A 22,016-nucleotide genomic window follows, 5' to 3' on the forward strand; every position below is an offset into this window, starting at 1 on the left:
TTAAAGAAAAAACTATAGTGTTGCTTGTTAAGCGACTCTTTTAACGGACTTTAAATAGGAAGCGATTCTTATAGCGGTTGTATTTGCGTTTGCTATCTTAGAACTATTTACTGGGTGAATTGATTTATATGATTGTTTTTTACTTGAACGCTGGTGCCTGCCATGAGGTCCCATTTTTTTGTTCTTTTACGATAAAACAATAAACTTACGAAATTACTGTTACGTAACCGATCCTTGATAAGTGTACAAATTAAATTAAATCTGTCCGTTAAAAATAAAAAGTAAAAGTAAAATACCTTAGTCTCAATCGCCATCGCCGGGGGCAAATGCTATCCCACTAATTATAAACGCGAAAGTTTGTAAGCATGAATAGATGTATGTTTGTTACTCTTTCACCCGAAAACTGCTCATCGTATCTGTATGAAATTTGGTGCAGAGATAAATCATAGTCTGGATTAGCACATAGACCACTCATCACACGTGGTCCGCGTGAGTGACGCCGCGGGCTACAGCTAGTATTATCAGAATTATCACACATACATATTCACTCACGTGACCTTCCTCTAAGTCTATTTCATTTGAAATTTAAATCCATTGTCATTGTTCACAATTTATTTTTTATTTAAATTATATGTTAATGGAACGTTGTAATGGTTAATATTAATATAAATATATGTTATATTAGGTAGTTATCGTTCAATATAAATATATTATCAAATCAAATCAAACTATTTGCACTGCTACCGTGATGTTCTTAGCTATAAGGTTAGGTTAAGTGTTTGATTTAACAAACAAATTTGATTTGATTTGATTTGATTATATTCAAGCTGCACACCCCGGCCCCGCTCGGGTAGTTATCGTAATTGAATTAATATAAACGGACATATCTTAAAAGGTGAATCAAGCTGCACATGAATGAAAATTTGATTAAAATCGTTTGAGAGGTTTAGGAGTCCATCGCGGACAAACAACTAAGTATATTAAGATATAGGTTACTAGCTTCCCGCCTACGGCTTTTCCTGCGTAGTCAAATAAAGACAGATGAGTTTTACTCCTATAGTTTCCAGTGTCCGTGAGATTTCCTGGATATATAGTCAGACAGTCATAAATTTCAGCCAAATCGATTCCGTGGTTTGGGGGTGGACACAGACACATAGACAAAGTTTCTTTTGCGTTTATTATAATACTAGTAGAGATAGCACTCAGGGATCACGTATGACGTTTATGTATAACCAACGATTAAAGAATTTTTAAAATCAGTCCGACAGTTCCTGAGATTAGCGCGTTCAAACAAGCCCATCATCTTTATATAATTAGTATAGATAATATAAATTAATCAACAAATAAATTCGAATGATACGAATTTTAAGTGCATTATTTGACATAATATTGCAGTCCAGTCCTAAAACTTAAAATGCAATAACAACAGCAAAATTTTCTCACCTAATTTATTGAAAAGAAACAATTAATTTGATTTGAATTTGAAAGTTTGGGATATGACCATGACAATTCAATGTTAAATACATTAAAACAACATTATATAATTTATTATATGTTTGATAAGTAAATATTTTTCGCGATTTAGAAGGATATCCTCCAATTAAATACCTATCTGCAAATGGAGGCCGAATTTAGGCATTGTTTAGTGTCTTGCGAAACAAGTTTTTTATTAAAACAAGGCGCATAAGAGCGGAAAATTTTAAAAAGATTTAAAATTCGAATCGAAATTTTTTAACCCGCTTCGCCAAACACGTGTTTTTTATTATCTGTTATGTTTTTTAGATTGATTTTTAGCGCCAAAATTAATAAGTGTTTTAAATCGTACCTACAATTCTCTTGAAAATTGCTACTATATTAAAGTTCTTAAAGAACTGTAGTATATTCATTACTAGCCATCCGCCCTGGCTTACGTTACATATCCGTCTGTGGAGGAATTGCGTTGCTTTTATTTTAGTCCGATCTTCTATAGGAGTCTGGTACCTTTCTGCCGAAGCATTATATAAACCTAGAAATTACATTATATAAACCTAGCTGCGCTCCGCGGTTTCCCCCGCGTAAGTCTGTATCCCGTAGGAATATCGGAGATAATTGTTGCCCATGTGTTATTTCAATTGTCCAGCTATTTACTAACCGAATTTCATTGCAATCGGTTGCGTAGTTTTTCCGTGAAAGAGTACACAAACATAAATACACATACACATACATCCAACAACTTTCGCATTTATAATATTAGTAGTATAGGATAACATGATATGTATATATATATATATATATATATATATATATATATATATATATATATATATATATATATATATATATATATATATATATATATATATACTAGCTGCACCCGGCAAACGCTGTACTGCCTTACTCTTATCATTTAGGGGTGTGAAAAATAGATGTTAGCCGATTCTCAGACCTACCCAATATGCTTACCAAATTTCAGAGGAATCGGTCAAGCCGTTTCGGAGGAGTATAGAGACTAACATTGTGACACGAGAATTTTATATATAAGATATATACGTCTGCTGTTATAATAACATAACATTTGAAACACAAGATACCTTATGAAGCGTTACAGGAAACTTTACGCCTCATAACATAGCGTTTTATGTTCCTAGATTTACGTAGGTACTAGCTCCGCCACGCGGTTTCGCCAGTTCGTAAGTTTGTATCCCGTAGGAATATAGAAATAACTGTCTGTCTGTTACTTAACACGTCTTTCTATGTCTTCACACTTACTTGGTCGATTTTTATGATTTTTTTTATTTGTACCTATGTTAAATATGTAAAAGATCTAATTTTTTACCCATAAAATCTAAATCATAAGAGTGTTTTGGCAGAATAACTTTTATCAACAACACAAGACGCGTCAAAGGATGGACGATTTTGCTCAATATTTTGTGTTGTTTATGTAATTTTCTGATAGTTCATATAAAATAATATATTAGGAAAACTACGTGAAAAATTTGACCTTTACACTGCCTTTTCTTTTAATTAGGTATACAATTTTTAACAAAATATTTATATCAATTTGAATTCAATATTCAAACTTAAGAGTATGACATCTATAGTGTCAGGTTATCTTATATCTTTAAACGAGCAATTCTAAGTAACGAAGTCAATGAGTGTTTGCTTTGAGGTTAGACTAATTGTTTATATTGTTTTGTGTCTTCTTAATGCACGTGTTCACTTAAAAATGCCTAAACGATCTTGGAAAAAACGCTAATAAACAATCTAACTTCACGAAGTTAAACCGAGCAAAGTTCGGTCATCCAGCAACTGTATTATTATGACGCTATATGATTAAGGTTTTCTTTTAAAAACAATCCAGTTGTTACCTTGATTAAATATTCCCATGGCTTTTTTTTACAGCACAGATATTCTGTTTATAGGAAAACCCTGATAATTATTCCAATTTCCAATAATTATATACTACAAGCGCTCCGCCCCGGCTTCGCCCGTGGTACATTTATAGCCTACAGCCTTCCTCAATAAATGGGCTATCTAACACTGAAAGATTTTTCTAAATCGGACCAGTAGTTCCTGAGATTAGCGCGTTCAAACAAACAAACTCTTCAACTTTATAATATTGAGTATAGATTTATTGTCTTTTGTTACAGTTTTACAGTTGTCTATGGAATATTAAAAGATATTGCCATAAATTTTGATAGATTTTCAGATAAAGTAGAGAAATGAAACCATACTCTTTTGTATACGAGTAATTTCTTTTTTAAAGTCGTAGTTTAAATATTTATTTATTTGAAAAATGTAATTAAGTTAATGTAAGTGGTTTTCGGAGTTCAAACCCTCTGATTAAGTTGCAATTATTAAATTTGATTTGTGTTTTTAAATCACCATAATATCAAATCACATTCGGGTAATAAAAAAGGTTAAAGTCTGCATGTGTTTTACGTTTGTTTCTATATCATGTGTTTCTTTGTTATTTGCGTGTTTTTAATTTTCTTTCAGCATGTTTTTTTTGTGTGTTTCATTATAGAGTATTTATTATATACAAGGTGAGTATGGAATTGTGTTTTCGCTTGTTTCTTTTTTGCATTACAGAGCTGCTTGGTTTTTGGCTTTTTGCTATATGCACGATAATTGAGTTTTTTATGATACCGGAAAAAATTAAGTTGCATCTTATGTTTTTTTTGATGAGTTTTAATGATATTTACAGCGTGTGTACTGTAATTTTAGTTTTTTTGCGAGCTAATTACGTTTTAGCGTACTCTCTGTTTTTGAAATCAGTTAATAAAGGTGCTATGTACGAAACGTTAATTATAATGTGGTAATTGATTGAATCCTAATCAACTACCATAGACGTATAACGGTGTTTGTCACTCTATAACGCAATAACGGCTGATGAGATCTGGATGAAATCTTTGCACAGAGATAGCATGTGCTTTTTTCCTACATCGTTTAGATTGTTGTTGTGTTGCTTGTGGAATATTACCAATATATATTTTTTTCTCAGCCTGTAGTGTTGCTGGCATACTACGTAAAAATTGCTAAAATTTGTTTTTTTTTTAAATTATTACTTTTGAGATTTCGCTGTTATTTTGTGTCATACTTTCAATTGTTTATTATTCAACCATAGATTACTAAACTACTTAACCTCAAACTACTTACTACCCTTTACTACCAAGCAAAGATAGTATGTCAAACTAACCTAGTATACTATTATCTGTGGTAGAATTGAAAAACTATGAATTTTAATTTAGTATTATTCTTGGGTATATCTTGCTTTGCTGCTAGGTGTTGGTTATTTCAGATTTATTTCTTTTTTAATATTCATTTGCATATTTCAGACGGAAGAATCAGTCTCAAGGCAAGTCGCGTCGTGCAAAAGGTGCAGCTGTAGTAGAAATTACTACTATTATTATCTACTATTTAGTAGAAATATCTACCATCCCAAATTGCAAATATTTATTTACGGTGTCAGATATTAGTAATAAACGTTATTTAAGATTTGTTGTTTTATTAAATATTAAATAAGTAATGAAATATATTTCTGTGATTTATTTACAAGATTTACCTACAAACTCAAATACATTTTGATTTCACAGGTATACAAAATTGCAAAAGTAAAACAGAAGTATTGAATGAAACTAATAATAAAACGAAAAAAAAACACTTAATTCAGTCTATGATTAGTTGATTGAAGTTCTGTTGACATTAGACATCCAGTTTAACATTGACATTTAAAAAAGCGCGGGAATTTCCGATAGAGCCGGGTATTTTCTATCTTTTACTTGACGCTGGCTAACAGTATCTTCTTGACATAAAAGAAAAAAAGTATTCGGTTTTACCGTTAGCAATGAACAGAAAATGAATTTTTTAAATCATTCGAATAGATTCTGAGTTAAATCATTACAAACAAACAAATACAAAATCTACAGAATATGATTTAAATCAGAACAGAACAGAACTCACGTGTTAAAATGAAATTTATGCTTATGGAAGGTTTTAAAATACCCAAAATGTCGATGTTTATTCCTCTTCCACAGATAACATAATATTATACTATAGTAGCTCTACTATAATAACTGAGAGAGACATATAATAAAAAATCATACTTTATAACAACTAAAGAAAATTCAATACTCCAGCAGCCGGTTCCGTGGTGTAGTGGTTATCACATCTGCTTTACACGCAGAAGGCCGCCAGTTCGATCCTGGCCGGAATCATATCTTTTACTTTTTATGTTCATCATTAATTATTAATTAGTTATATTATGCACTTAGTGTTATCACGAATTCGGCGACGTATATTTCATATTTATACCATAAAATAAAGATAATTTTTTGTTAAATATCCTAGAGTGCGCAGTTTTAGCGTAATGCGATTGAAACATTATTCAATCGATAATATTATTTACGAAGAGTAAATAAACATATTACATTTACACTAGCTTTTGCCAGCGGCTTCGCACCTTTTACATTGGGAGTAGTTCGATAGATGTTTTTATACATACAAACCTTCCTCTTGAATCAGTCTATCTATTAAAAAAACCTCATCAAAATCCGTGCCGCAATTTAAAGATTTTAGGGACATAAGATTAGAGAGAGAAAGCGATTTTTATATTATATAGGGATTTATAATTTATAGGTGTTTACTTATATATCTACACTAGCGGTATATAGCCTTCCTAAATAAATCAGCTATCTAACACTGTAAGAATTATTCAAATCGGAGCAGTAGTTTTTGATATTAACGCGTTCAATCAAACAAACAAACTCTGCAGCATTATAATATAAATATAGATTCTACATAAAAAATCCATTAAAGAAAAAATAAATATTTTTCAATGGTCGTTGCTATATTTTTCGTTTGTCTGTATATTGATAACTAGGGATACGGCTTCACCGTAGTACATATTATATAGCCTGTAGCCTTCTCAATAAATGGGCTATTTAATACTGAAAAAAAATTCAAAACCGACCAGCAATTCCTGAGATCAGTGCGTTCAAATAGACAAACATACAAACAATCAAATTATTCAGCTTTATAATATTAGTAAAGATAATAATAGGTAATGAGTCAATTTGCCAACGAACAAGACAATACGAGAGACACCAGCTTTCCAACAAAAACAGAAAATGAGATCGTTTCACACAGTCGAAAGTTCTAATTTAAATTAAAAAAGTACGGTCGAATTAGTAACCTTCTTTTTTGAAATCGGTTAACTCTCTCTCTCTCTCTCTCTCTATCTCTCTCTATCTATCTCTCTCTCTATCTCTCTCTCTCTCTCTCTATCTCTCTCTCTCTCCATTTATTAATACAGTCACAAATATCAATTGTTTCAGTATTAATTGAGAAGTTGTTACGTTCCTGCGGCGACTTGGACACTATCTACGTTCTAGTGAGACCGAAGAAGGGAAAAGATGCCCACAGCAGGGTGAACGACATGCTGGATGACTTTGTGAGTATTTGATGTGAGACGCCACATTCGAATTGCTTTTTTGTGTTGTTTTATTTATTTACATAAATCTATCATCATCATATCACACACTTAATAATTTTGCCTAAACAAACTCAATGATAATTATATTATCATTCTTAAAATATACACAACCCTTGCTTTCTGGCCTGGTGGTTACAACTGTGGTATAATAATGGTATATTCTTTGTAGTTTTTCTTATATCTAGTGTTTTATTTTTTCTCAACAAAATATTTACTCAAAATGTGATTCAACGTAGTGAGGAGTGGGGACCTGATGACCTAAAATACAGGTAATTTTTATTACCTAGTTCAGGCACCAGTCTCACACTTATATAAATGTATTGAAAATGTGTAAACTTATCATATGTAACTGATGTGAGAAAATAAACTCTTTTTTTTTCATCAGCCCATATATGTTCCCACTGCTGGGACACAGGTCTTCTATGAGGGTTCAGGCCATAATCCAGCACGCTGGCCAAGTGTGGGTTGGCAGATGTCACATGTCGTCGAACTTTTGATTCTCGGACATGCCGGTTTCCTCACGATGCTTTCCTTCACCGTGAGCAGTGGTGATGTTATTCTACATGCACAGATAAATTGAAAAATCAATTTATTTCTTGCACGCTTGCCCGGTCTCGAACCCCAACTTGTCCGATTTTAAGTCCAAGGTCCTCACCACTGAGCCACCATGCCACCATGCCACTTACATAAATCTATTAGTTTTATGTATTTATACAATTAATATTTGAATACGTCTGCCGCTCCAACTGTCACAGAGGGGGGCCACTGAAAATCAGTGTGGCAACTGCGTTGCTGCGTAGGCTGATTGGCTACCTCATTAGGCTCCACTTTATGTTTCTCGTTTTATATTTATTTCTACATGTTTTTTTTATTTTTTCTTTGTTTAATTGTTTTCTTGTGTAAGCTTTTTATTGTGCTGTTTTGTTCCAATTATTGTATTGTTTTGTCTTATGTTTATTGTTTTTTTTAATTGTAATTTTGTGGAGTCAAATAATTGTTTCTTTTTCTATCTTTTTTGCTAGAATATGGCAGGATACGCACCTTGCATCCCTAATAACAAAGTATGTAATAACAAAGATGTTATTACAAATGTATTGAGCAATCGATTTTAGATCTTGTTTTAAGCAACTTTTAAACACCCCATCTTCATTTCTTATCCTACTTCCTACTAATATTATAAATGCGAAACTTTGTAAGGATGTGTGTGTGTTTGTTGCTCTTTCACGCAAAAACTACTGAATCGATTGCAATGAAATTTGATATTCCTACGGGATGCGAAATTACGCGGGTGAAACTGGGGCGCAGCTAATCAATCGTATTTCATTTGTCTATTAAGTAAACGTGATACACCAATCGAAAAAATATCTATACCTACAGTTGATATTTCATTGCAAGTCTATCTGATGATATTCGAGAATACTCCAAATTATTTTAGTTTCATGAATTATGTATGTCCATGCTGGTTATGCATGCATGGAAACAAATATGGGCTTATAATGATGATTTGAGTTTTTCAGCTATTCAAAAGAGCACACGAAGAGAACCCCAAAGGAATTCATAAGGTGATCCCAGTTCTTGGCGATATGGAGCAGCCTGGTTTAGGACTAAGCCCGGAAGACAGGAAAATGCTCACGTCCAAGGTATGCTCTAAGAAACCCTAGCTAAGTAGCCTTAGCTTTGGACACCTTTTAGAATACTATGGAATTATAAGGAAACAGATTGTTATAATTTTATAAATGAGTAACACTACTAATTTTATAAAAAAGTGACAGATGCTGCTACTAAACTATACTGTGTATCTTCTTCGACTTCGTCTAAGTTGAGTTAAGAAAAATATTGGCCTTGGGTCATGTTAGGTACCATAAAAATCCACTTACCTTCCAGGTGTCAATAATAATAAATTCAGCTGCCACAGTGAAATTCGACGAGAAGTTATCAGTGGCCACCGGCATCAACGTGCGGGGGACTAAGGCGGTGCTGCAGCTGGCTAAAGAATGCAAGTATTTGAAGGCGCTGACGCACGTCTCCACAGCATTTTCGCAAACGCACGTGAAAAATATTGAAGAGAAGTAAGTGGGAGTTTTTCTGATTGAAATCCTTGCCCCTTTATGTTTTTCCATGTGGATTTACTACCTAGTGGTTTAGACAGAGAAACAGACAGAGCGACTTTCTCATTATCATATTACTAGATGCTTGCTCCGCCGAGGGGGTCGCGGATGAATTTTAACCAGCTCCCGTGGCCCCCTCACTCAAGTGGCTCGACGGAACACAGTGGGGTTTTTGTCGGTAAGAATCCGACATAACCCACGGCTCCATCCCCGGGAACCGTGGGTATCTATGCAAGATTTTCCCACTATAAAAAAAAAACGAAAAAAAAAGGTGTTTACTCCCGCTTTGCCCGTACTACATATTATATAGCCTATGACGGTGAAGATGCAGCTTTGTAATGATTAAAGAATTTCTTATATCGGTGTAGCAGCTTTTGTGTTTAGATATAATACATACACAACTTTATTTGTCGCGAAAACAGAAATACAATAAGCGGAAAGTCAAACAGTTGTGTAAGATACAAATATATAAGTGATGATGTCAAAATGGTCCCCACATCAGTATAAGTTACAGAAAGTGTCTAAGACTATAATCTATTAATAATTACAGATTCTACGAGCCACCGATGTCAGTGGAAGCGCTAGAAGCAGTGGCAGAATTAGACGATGAAGTTATAAATTCAATACTACCCGCGTGAGTAGCAATAACTCTCGAGCAAACGCTTGATACTTGTAGCTTTTATTTATAGTACTCATTAAACTGTAAAAGCAGATATTTTGTTCATCATATCTGCTTTGATTATTCGTAAGGCGTATATATTTATAATTATCAACCAACTGAGAATCCTACTTCCTACTAATATTATATTATATAATATATTATAAATGCGAAAGTTTGTAAGGATGTTTATGTGTTTGTTACTCTTCCACGCAAAAACTACTGAACCGATTGCAATGAAATTTGGTACGTAGATAGCTGGTCAACTGGAATAACATATAAGCAACTATTTATCCCGATATTTCTAAGGGATACGGACTAACGCGGGTGAAACCGCGGGGCGCAGCACGGCTTAGTGCGTATAGAGACTTTCGATAAGTTCGAGACGATATTGCATAAATTTTCATTGTATAAACTAATTTTAGCAACACTTTTATATATGTACTAACTGCGCCCCGCGGTTTCACCCGCGTTAGTCCGTATCCCTTAGGAATATCGGGATAAAAAATTCCTTATATGTTATTCCAGTTGTCCAGCTATATACGTAACAAATTTCATTGCAATCGGTTCAGCAGTTTTTGCGTGAAAGACCAATAAACACACACACATCCTTACAAATTTTCGCATTATAATATTAGTAGGAAGTAGGATTAGTAGGATGATGCGCATTTTTTTTATTCTGACGACTGATTTAATGCTTTTTTAGGATCCTGGGAAAGCGTCCCAACACATACTGTTTTACGAAAGCAGTAGCTGAAGAGGCCGTCAGGAAATATGGAGAAGGGATGCCCATCTGCATTCTGAGACCATCCATTGGTAAATAATTTTTTACCTTTTCTCCTTCAAAGTCCATCCTTTAAGTCCCGTCGTCATTACCTTATCCCTTACCTCTTAAACGAGGTCAACGCGAACGAGAGTTAGTGCCTCTGCTCTGTTCACGGGCGGTGATCATCTTCATTGTGTTTAATCCCTAGCCAATGATTTTAAAGGGTCCTCCAGGAAACACTTTAACCGTTTATCATATTTTAAACGATTATTTTATCTACTATAGCTTTATTATAATAAATAATATAATAAACAAATTATTTCGCAGTTATATCAACATATGAGGAACCCGTGCGAGGTTGGACTGACAGTGTCTATGGCCCCACTGGACTCGTCGTTGGAATCGGTATTGGGGTAAATATAGTTAATTAGCTTCCGTCCGTGACTTCGTCCGCTTGGAATGGTTGCTTTGGGCTGACGCTAGCTTGCAGCGCACGCAGCGGAAGCTTTCAAAGGAAGAAATTCCCCGATTTTTAAACAGCCTAAGCCTAAGCTTTAAGCATTTAGCTTCCTCAATAATGGAACAATGAGAATGAAGAAAGAATTTTTCAAATCAGACCAGTAGTTCCCGAGATTTAAATAGACATTTACAAAGTTTGCACGCATCCAGTCTCCAACCCTCGACATGTTAGAATAGTTATTAACCACTGAGATCTAAATCTAGGTTTTATTTGACTTAGGTTCTGCGCACGATGTACATGGATCTAGACAAAGTCGCTGACATGGTGCCTGTCGATCTTTGTGTGAACGCTATCATCGCTTCTACTTACCACACCGCTAAGAACTTCAGGGAGAAGTAAGTTTTGCTTATTCATAACTTAAGATAATGTCCTTACGCCTCTCCAAATGTCCATGGGCGGTGTTAGCGCTTACCATCAAACGACCCACCAGCTCCATTGCCGACGAAACCTGATTAATATTTATATAACAACTAGCACGCCCCGGCTCCGCCCGGGTTGTCATTTATCGTAATAAAAATTATTTAAACTATCCTATCTCTCAAGTTAGATCGAACTGCACATGGTGTGCGAATTTTATTATAATCGGTTAAGTGGTTTAGGAGTCCATTGAGGACAAACATTGTGACACGAGATTTATATATATTAAGATAATTATAACTAACATATATGATATTTTAATCACCAGCCAAACATCCCACATACCAATTTACAATTTCGTGTCTGGTGCTCAAAATCCCACCACGTGGGGCGAATTTATCGAGTCAAATAGACGTCACGGTACCACCAGACCCACCACCAAAGCTGTATGGTAAGTAAAACCTACACAAAAAAGAAATGGGACGGTTATCGCTGAATTTTTTACATTATTGTAGACTAGCTACGCCCCGCGGTTTCACCCGCGTAAGTCCATATCCCGTAGGAATATCGGGATAAAAAGTTGCCTATATGTTATTCCAGTTGTCCAGCTGTCTACGTACCAAATTTCATTGCAATTGGTTCAGCAGTTTTTGCGTGAAAGACCAACAAACACATACACATCCTTATAAACTTTTGCATTTATAATATTAGTAGGATAAAATAAATATAGTTTAAGAAAAAACGCGATTTAATGGTAGAATCGACAAAATTTTCTCACCGCTCTTATACAGAGTAAGGTAATTATTTAATCCTGGTGATCCTAATCAGGATAATACGATAACTCATAAAATTGTTGCATTATAGATATGACATGAAATTTTCACCGATCCTTGATAAGGGTGCTTTTTGAATTAAATCTGTTCGTTTAAAGTGGTTTAATTTCTGTGGGAGTGTGATAGTATGGTACTCCCCCGGTGTGGACAGGTCCAATTCCAGCCAAAGCGTGCTTGACTCCCAAAGTATCATTAACATTAAGAAGAAGGTGACAAAATAATTTAGAAGTGGATAGTTTATACTTAACTCTAACAAGACGCTTGTTCCGGGTAAGCCCGGATATCAAGATTCCACTTTTATCCCAAGGGAGCATTAAAGTAAAGTATCCTATCACCCAAGTCAGCTCATAGCCTGTCTGTATACCATTTCATCAAAATCCGTCCAGGAGTTTCAGCGTGATTGACGGTCAAACAAACAAACAAACCTTCACGTTTATAATATTGGTGTGAATTGTGATGAATTGTGTTTCCCAGGTACTACGGCCTGACTCCCACGAAGAGCTACTTCATGTTTTTGTTCTACAATTTCTTCCTTCACTACTTGCCAGCCATACTAATTGACACATTTTGCGCTCTCACTGGAAGGAAACGGAAGTAAGTGTTATTCATTATGCTTTGGTGTGTGTGTGTGTGTGTGTGTGTGTGTGTATGAACATAGTATATTACTAGTAGAATACTTAACATAGCAAAATTTGTATTCCACTCTGAAGATAAACATACTTTTTAATGTCGCTAACAATGCATTGAATTATATCATAGTTGAGTCATATTAGTAAAGCAACAATACAGTTAAAATGTAGTATTTTTTATTGTTATATAATGAGTTTAATTGCAGTGTCATAAAAAGGAATCAGCTATTTGAATTATTCATAATTTCAGTGCAATTTAACAAAAAAATATTGAAACTTTGCAGTTTACAAAGTATCATGTATGTTACGTTAAGATAACATTAATTTAATTTATGTTTTGAAGCGAACATGAGTTTACTAACATCGTACTAGCAGACTAGCGTTCCTCCCGGCTTCGCCCGTACTTAAATAGCCTATGCCCTATAGCACTTAGTACACAATGAGTTATAAATCTATCCGGTGTTGTCTGAGATTTAAACACATCAGCTTTATATTATTAGTATAGAAGTATAGACTAGCTGTTAGCCCCGATTTCGCCCGTGGTACATATATAGCCTATGTCACTCAGTGAAGTTGCAGCTTTCTTATGAGGTGGAAGATTTTTTTAAATCAGTCTAGTGGTTGTTTGGAAAGCGTTGCGAACAAAGACAAAAAGTTTGGAAAATCCAAAAGTGCATGCATCATAGCGGTTTTTAATTTTTACAAGAAAAAAATTAAAATAAAATAAAGACTTTTGAATTTTTCGCGCCTTTGTCCACCCAGAAATGGAAAAATAAGGTACTACACGCAAGTATTGTAAACGAGCCTTTTTGCATAACGTAACAGAAAAAAAATAGTTGATGAAATAGAAATGTACATTCGATAAGTGGATTTTTGTTTTGTCAATTTAAATTAAATTACATTGAATTAGACCGTGATCTTCGAAAGGAAATAAATTAAGATGATACCGAAGCGTTAAAAAAAAAATTCGATTAGTTAAGTTTTTTGCGAGTTATCGTGACCACGCCGGTTTACATACATACATACAAACGGACAGGCTTAGAATAATTTTTTTACACATTTTTTTAGTTATTTACAAAGCAAAATAAGATTTTAAAACTGTCATGAGTGTTGAAACTAGTGTTTTTTCTTCACAATTATGTATAAATATTATTCTACAAGTGCGATAGAAAATATTTACAGATACTTTTAGTTCAAAAAATCCCTTGATTTTCGTTAAGCGAGAGTAGACCTCAACGCTCCGCTTATGAGGCGTGCAATAAAAAAGGTTCCTCTTTATAATATTAGTGTAGATGATAGATGTAGGCCAGATGTACGCCAGGCCAACGCCTGGCACAAGCTGAACTAGATCCTTTTTGGCGGTACTGTGGGGCACGCTATTGTTGTAATTTTTTCTTTGCTATTATGATTTACTTTTGTTTTTAGTTGTTTATTTTATTATTTTTCATTTCATCTGTGTTTTTGTGTTTCATGTCACCAAATAAATGATTTTTCTTTCTTTCTTCCTATGTCATTCTCTTATCTTCTCTTTTCAGCATGCTGAAGTTCTACCACAAAGTGCGCAAGCTGGCGAACATTCTCTTCTATTTCTCGACACAAGACTGGCGCTTTTCGGATGAAGGCGTCCAGGTCATGTGGCGCAGCCTTTCCACCCCTGATAGAACTGTTTTCCCCTTCAACATGGCGGATATGTCCTGGGAGTATATGGCGGAGACTTTCTTGTTAGGTGAGTTGAGGGTTTTGTATGGGAGTCGAGCACGCTTCGGCACGAATTGGGCCAGCTCGCAGCGGGGAAGTCGCACCCGCACAGATCGTCGTGAAATAGCATACTGCTGTGTTTTGTACGGCGAGTGGGGGAGCTGGAGGCCCATATCCCTTTCCTTACCCTTCGCAGGCCTTTCCTTTATACCTTTTGGCAATCCATTCTATCGGTGGTAGCGCGTAATATCAGGCGACGCACCAGCCCCATTGCCGACGACGACTTAAAAAAAACACATAGCTTGCACTGCATTATCTTGAAAGAAAAGAAATGCTTTGTAGAATTCATATTTAAGCATACATAGGGACATAGGGACAGAGAAAGCGACTTTGTTTAATACTATGTAGTGATGTATATTATTACATTATTTACAGGACTTCGAGTGTATTTGGTGAAAGACGATCTTTCGACGTTACCAGAAGCAAGGAAGAAGTGGAATAGGTATGTTATGATACAAGCTTGAATACGTGGCTTTACTCGCCTTGAAGAAAATCGATCAGTGAAATAGATGTATACCATCTGCCCCATACTAGGGAACACGAGACTTCACTTACTAGCGGTCCGCCCCGGCTTCGTCCGTGGTACATATATGTATAGCCTATAGCCTCCCTCAATAGATAGGCTATCTAACAATGAAAGAATTTTTCGAATCGGAATCGTAGTTAAATATTTTATGCGTAATGTCATAAATGTTTGTTGTTAATCTTCACTTAGCTTAAAAATTATAAGTCGGATTGAGATCAATTGCATCAAAATCGGTTCAGTAGTTTTAAGGGTAGAGGGCTATATAAATAGCATTCATAAAGTCAGTGTTTTATCTAAATTAGCTGCTAAATAATTAATTCTAAAATCGTTGCTAAAATACACCGACTAAGTTATTTATTAACTTGGCTGTATAAAAGAGAAATTATAAAAAAACTACATATTGTGTCTTTCCATAAATATGTCCTTTCTTCCCAAAAATTCTTACAATTAGCGCATTATATTTATAAATTAAATTTTTATTTTTTTAATTTATTTGTTTCTTTTCAGATTATTCTACATGCATCAAACATTAAAAATGCTTACGCTGTGTGCAGTGATATATTTAGGTTATTTACTATTGAATTTTATTAGTTGCATGATACTAGGTTGACGTTGGATGTTTCTAGAAATAATCTGTAGAATACGAACATTTTTATTTATAATTCGAATTCCCGCCAAAATTTTGAGATTATGTTTTACACGAATATACGGATATGTTAGAAATGTGTTATCAATATTACAAAATTAACTCAGCAAGTCATTTTAATTTAGACGGGTTATAGCTTGCAAAAGTGCATTTTGAAAGATGGCATTGAGTACATATATACGTCTCTTTCTAACTCTGTTTAAAGCTCTGAGTAAAAACAGTACCTTCATCTGCGTAGTTAACATTAGAAAAATTTATAAATGTTTATTTTGAATGTTAGTATTGAAATTCAATACATTCCATACAGAGATTATAGCTACATTTCTTTTTATTTAAAAACAAAAGGGAAATGAGGGTTGCCATTATTGTTAAGTACTTTTTTAAATAGGCAGATATATAAGTAGATAAATAATGTGATAATTGAAATAAATAGATTAACTACATTCAATATTGCTTTTTATTTATAGCATTGCATTTCGAAGCTCATTTTCAGCTTCAGCCTTGGAATCATAATATATACCAGTATGAAAGTACATACGTAACTGACTTGTGAAAATAAAATAAATAAAATAAATAAAAATAAGTTTATTTGAACCATAAAGAGAAATACACTGCAGACATTTTATGAATTATGTAGGTACATTAGAGTTTCATAGCATCAATTTTTTTATACTAATGATCCCTGTGCTAGGTTAAAACCTGTGTTACAGGGTTCATTCGTCCGTCCATACATTGAGACATACATATTATTGTTTTGAATGTACATACTTTATACTATGCAAGTGACAAAACGTAAAAAATCATGTGTGTGTGTGTGTGTGTGTGTAGATGAGTGTCATAGCAGCATATATGATAGTTATATATTTCTAGTGGCGTTAAGTAGATAGGAAATGGGTTTTATGGTTTAAAAAAGGTAACTCAATAAAAATACACGAATATATTCCATTTATTTATTCCCATATCAATACAACAATAAATCATTATCCTTAGGCCTTATAAGTTACAGTATATTAAATACATATTTTACTAAAAAAAAATTTTCGTTACAAATGTAGGGTAGTTTCGAAAATTCGGTTTCTATTTGTCAGTAAATAAAAATCATGTAGTCTAGAAATCAAAACATTAGCATGTAAATCATCATCATCATCATCAGCGGTCTCCACTGCGGGACACGGGCCTCCTATGAGGGTTCAGGCATGCTGACAAGTCAGTGCCTAAATATAGCTTTTTAATATTAAAATAGTAACACACGTAAATCAATGAATGAATTGTAGAACAAACTGTAAATCTCATTAATATCTTTGTTAAACGAAACTACCCGCATTCGAATTATAAAAAGAATAACAAATTATAATATATACAATTCTTGACACAAAAAATTTGAGCAAACAACGCACAACAATAATATTAATTAATACTTTAAATATTGCTCTACTATGAAAACCAGTTTATTTTTTAATACATCAGTACGACAATTCAATATAACATATTTTCTATAATACACAATCACAGTAAATGAGGGTATATCAGTATGTGACGTCATCATACAATCGATTTCAGTTTGAACATTGAACGTGTCATCAAGTAAGCGCAATGCGCTTAAAACCATGCAATGTAAATCAAATTGCAAAATGAAGGTCGGTCTATCCTCTTATAGTCTGTAGTATTAATGTATTAAAAAGAAAACTTTATATTAATATAAATGGGTAATACACGTATAAAATTATTCGTATTGCGGCAGTTATAATTGGAATGTATAATAATTACTTATACCTTAATGTATACGCGTTATTTCTGTATTGTCTTCTATCGGTTGTCTCACTTGCACAATATTCCCTTCTCTCTCCCGCATATGTGGCAATTAAAAAAAAATACTTACTCAAATCAACATATCGTATTTCGTTACGATAAATAATATCTATGTATTTGTATAAAAAAAATGTTTTCCTTTTACATAATAACGAATCCATAATAAAAAAAACCCTGTCAATACGAGTTCATATAATATAGGAACTTAAACTATAAACATGTGCTCTTAGCTTATAACTTATATTTATCACGATTAGATTTTTAAAAATAAAACTACCCGCATATATTATCGCAATTCCATACGAAAATTAATGACCCAAATTTCCACAGTTAGGTTTATTATAGTAATGGTCGACTCTGGGAAAGGACCGAAAAATTCTATAGATATATTACGATTACCGAAAAGTGATGGGTATTTCTTTATTAATTTCATTTTATTATCCTTGTGCTTAGCAGTGGGAGTTCAGTCGGCATAGTACTGTCAGACTGGAAGCACGTCTTCAATAAAAATATAACACAAATGTGTAACATTTATTATGGAGTCGCCCCAAATAATATTTAAGCGTATATTAACAATAGTTCTTACACATTTTATTAATTTAATATTACATAATGAAATTTTATTAATAAATAAAATTTTCCTTCTATGTAGAAACTGCTTTCTGAACCGGTGTTTAATGTTCAAACTGTGTGATGACAGTTCCAAAGTGCTTCTATTAGAAGTCTAATTGAATATTAGAAGTCTAATTGAGTCAAGCTAATTAATTTTTTATTAAATCTTATTTGGAATTGCGATTTAATTATCCGGGTTAACAACGCTTTGTATAAGCTGCCTAGAAAATTAAAAAAATCTGTTTATTATAGCTTAATTTCAAATAATAAAACTACTGATATTTTCATATATAGACTCGAGATATTTAACAATTACACACCAATATAATTGGTGATGAATAATCGTTAAAAATCATTGCATCGTTTAACTAATTACACGTAAAATGTCACAGAACAAAAAATTTGTCCGCCATTGTTCCTTTAATAAAAAGCAGTTTTATATCTCGCTTAACTAAATTTAGTCTCACTAAAACTTATTAAATAGACGTAATATATATTAACAAATTAATATTTTCAAAATCATCATCGTCATTTATGTCCCCACTGCGGGACACCAGCCCCTATTGCTCGTAGGGGGGTTGGGGCCATAATCCCCTGGCAAGTGCGGGCAGATGTCACATGCCGTCGGACTGATTCTTGCATATGCCAATTTCACCATTTGTCTTAAAGCGGAGTTGATAGTAATAGATATTGAATGTTTAATTGGACTTTTCAACCGTCATCAAAAAAAGAGTGGGTTAACAATTGGACCGTATTGTTTTATGTTTGTTGCCTCGTAACATTTTACTGGGTGAAGCGATTTTATGATTATCTTCCATCTAAATTTGGTCTTGTTCTGATAATTTGAAGACGGTTTCGATTTAAGTTACTAAGAATTATTACGTCAATGTCCGATTACGAACCGATAACATTGTATAGAAGGCTTTAACTAATCAGCCACTAGGGTTCAAAGTATCTTAGCAACAACATTAATCATTACAGTTAATGTGTCATTGTATGATTAACCAGCAATTATTTTCTACAAAAAAGGTCCCCAAAGTCCCTGGAGGGGGGGAGATACAACTGAAAATTTCAAAACCGAACCAAACGACAGCGATTCTCTATAAAACACAAAAAAGAATCACGTCACTCGGCTGAAAACCCGCGGAATTATCGAGTCACAAAACAAAAAAACGAAAAATATAAACGAATTTAAAACTTCCTTCGCTTCGTCACGATCTATTGATAGCACAATACATGGTTATTGCAAATTACCTCATAAATAAGTATAATTTCTTTTATGTGACTAAATTTTACAAAAAAATCATCCAACATACGTATATACAGTGCATCAGGCACATTTTATATAATTGTACACATAATTACAACTATAATACTGTACTATGTTAAAAAAAGAACAGATTTTTATCGCTTCAAACACAACCGCCTTCTCTGACAGTCTGACAAGGAATGAATCCCTTAGTTCAATCACAAGTCTTTAATTATTGAAGGTAGTTTAAAATTATCTATATAATACGCTAGAATCGAATAATAAAGCGATTCTTAGTCTTTTAAATAGTATAATAATCGATTAAAATATAGACACAAATATAGTTCAATATAGACACAAATTTAGATACATTTCAGTACTTACTTCACCTTTATTATGAAACAAGCTGTAACCCGCGGCTTCACACGCGTGGTACCCGGGTAAGAAGTAGCCTATGCGCTAATTCAGACTATAATCTATCTCTGTACTAAGTTTCATACCGATACGATGAGCTGTTTACGCGTGAAAAAATAACAAACATCCATACAAACATACACTTACAAACTTTTACCCTTACTTTTTGGCACATATATTTGCGCATGAATAGACATTTATTAATTATTTAATTCTTAAAGTACATGGGATACAACGGGATTTTTTTTTTTTTAAGAAAATTGGGGAGGAAGGTTTTATTAGGTCTTTACCTTAAACTAGATGGTCTACTATAACACATTCAAAGAGAAATATTTGTAATTATCATACTAATGCGGCACGCCCGTACTGAACGACGTGCACGCCATAAATGCGTATAGACACCAATTTTATTTCTACTTTAAAGTAGGGTAGTCACAAATTTTGTTTGACCTTGCGCTAGATCGCGCAAGTAAAGTTTTTTTCGTTATAGACAAGATAGACGTTATAGACAAGACCTACAAGATGTTTTTTTTTTGCCCTCTAGTCATAATTATATTTATATTTTCACATACATTATAAGTATACAATACATTTCAATTATTCAAAATTACATGGTTTTCCTATGTCAATACCAAAGCCAGTATAAAATATGTACATACTTACATAAAAATCGCGGTATCTCTCTCTGTAACATACAAATTCAAAAGAGACAAACGGAGACAGCACGATGGCATTGAAGGTAACATTTAATTTTAGCAAAATCACATCAAAACTAGATTATTATTCATAGTTTTAGTTAAATTCCATTTTAGGACGATTAAATATATTAAAAAAACATTTACTCTACAAAGTTTTTTACAAAATGTATGCTTGTAGGTACATCTTTTATTGTACACAATAACTCGAAAACTGCTGAGCCCCTAAAGATGGGGTTGCATGAATTCAAAAATATAGACGAAAGTATTATTCTACAAATGAAATGATATTAAGAAATACGTTTCTTTTTAAACATTATCAATTTTGATACAACCTTGACATAAAAAAAATAATTCAATTTGAACAAAATGTCGTTCAAAAATAAATTACAACACCTACTTACAATTTAATATTAGTAATCTATAGATTATTCATTTATTAAAATGTAGACGTTTACGCAACAGAGTGTGACTAACAGACAGACAGATAGACAGATAGAAAAATATACATACACTCACACATACGTGTCCAACTCTCTGTAATGACTCCAATACAAGTAAAACACTATTGCATACTCAGATATGTGAATATGCGAAGGCCAGAACGCGTGCGCACTCGCTAGCGGCCGGCAAGCGACTGCCGCGCCAATGCGTTTGCGCATACATTATAAAGTCTAGAAACATCGATCGCTTTGAAAAAGAATCACTCAACAATTTTCGCTCCACCAAAAGTCTTATCAAATCACTTGGCCTATCCAAAAAACCGGTTAACTTTTCATGTCACATACATAACCAACATTTTAATGTCTTTATTCGCACCACTAACCACCGAATTTCACTAAACAAACACACAACACAAAAAAAAAATATTTTTTCCCTCCAAATTCCCAGCGGACCTTTTCAATTCCTCTTAATGACCCGATCCCTCTGCAGCAGGTATATACAGAGCCGCAGGTACAGGTTGAGACAGACCAGGACCAGCACGATCCTGTATAGGGCCTTCGTGACCCTATACACCTGGGGCAGATATCAATGCTCGTGCCCCATGGTCAGCAGGACCGGCAGCAGGGCGCCGCATGCGAGGATGGCCACGTCCAGCATCTGGAGGCCCGAGAAGCCCCGCTTGGGGGGGATGGCCTCCTGCAGCGGCAGCAGGCTGTGCGTCGGGTGGGAGGGGTTCGTGATCTCGGGGAGCACGTGCACGGTCGCCACGTACAGGAACGTGCCGGCCGAGAAGAGCATGGCGATGCCTGAATGTGAGGTAATACAATAAGTAAGTAAGTACTTATTGTTTATTGGAGTAAAAAAATAAAAATGGACAATCAAACGACAACCGTACTTTCAAACTAGTTATGATATTATAATGAAAATATATAAAATAAAAAAGTAAGAATAAATAACAAAATGGCGAACGCATTGCTACTTTTCTGTTATAATCCCAATTATTATTCCATCTCATCATA

At 34.0% G+C, this 22,016-nt stretch overlaps 2 protein-coding genes and 1 non-coding gene across 4 annotated transcripts in view; 2 read left to right on the forward strand and 1 right to left on the reverse strand.

The window, feature by feature from the left end:
- The window catches only part of LOC119838162 (fatty acyl-CoA reductase wat-like), a 28,795-nt gene extending 12,593 nt beyond the window's left edge, over positions 1-16,202 (forward strand). For both annotated transcript variants that reach the window (XM_038364004.1, XM_038364005.1), the window contains exons 3-14: positions 6,816-6,931; positions 8,491-8,613; positions 8,858-9,042; positions 9,632-9,715; positions 10,446-10,555; positions 10,833-10,918; positions 11,245-11,360; positions 11,711-11,833; positions 12,690-12,809; positions 14,380-14,570; positions 14,978-15,044; positions 15,636-16,202. In XM_038364004.1, coding sequence (XP_038219932.1) covers positions 6,816-6,931; positions 8,491-8,613; positions 8,858-9,042; positions 9,632-9,715; positions 10,446-10,555; positions 10,833-10,918; positions 11,245-11,360; positions 11,711-11,833; positions 12,690-12,809; positions 14,380-14,570; positions 14,978-15,044; positions 15,636-15,738 — 1,424 coding nt within the window. In that variant the 3' untranslated portion in view covers positions 15,739-16,202. The remainder of the gene's footprint in view (positions 1-6,815; positions 6,932-8,490; positions 8,614-8,857; positions 9,043-9,631; positions 9,716-10,445; positions 10,556-10,832; positions 10,919-11,244; positions 11,361-11,710; positions 11,834-12,689; positions 12,810-14,379; positions 14,571-14,977; positions 15,045-15,635) is intronic.
- Trnav-uac lies at positions 5,624-5,696 on the forward strand. Its single transcript has one exon. It is a non-coding gene; the product is annotated as a tRNA-Val (tRNA).
- A 4,211-nt stretch (positions 16,203-20,413) lies between the features above and the next one.
- LOC119838164 (zinc transporter ZIP9) overlaps positions 20,414-22,016 on the reverse strand; it is a 7,446-nt gene continuing 5,843 nt past the window's right edge. The window contains exon 6 of the mRNA XM_038364007.1: positions 20,414-21,803. Coding sequence (XP_038219935.1) covers positions 21,583-21,803 — 221 coding nt within the window. The 3' untranslated portion in view covers positions 20,414-21,582. The remainder of the gene's footprint in view (positions 21,804-22,016) is intronic.

The sequence above is a fragment of the Zerene cesonia genome, unplaced genomic scaffold (genome assembly GCF_012273895.1).
Source record: "Zerene cesonia ecotype Mississippi unplaced genomic scaffold, Zerene_cesonia_1.1 Zces_u001, whole genome shotgun sequence".
Lineage (NCBI taxonomy): Eukaryota > Metazoa > Arthropoda > Insecta > Lepidoptera > Pieridae > Zerene > Zerene cesonia.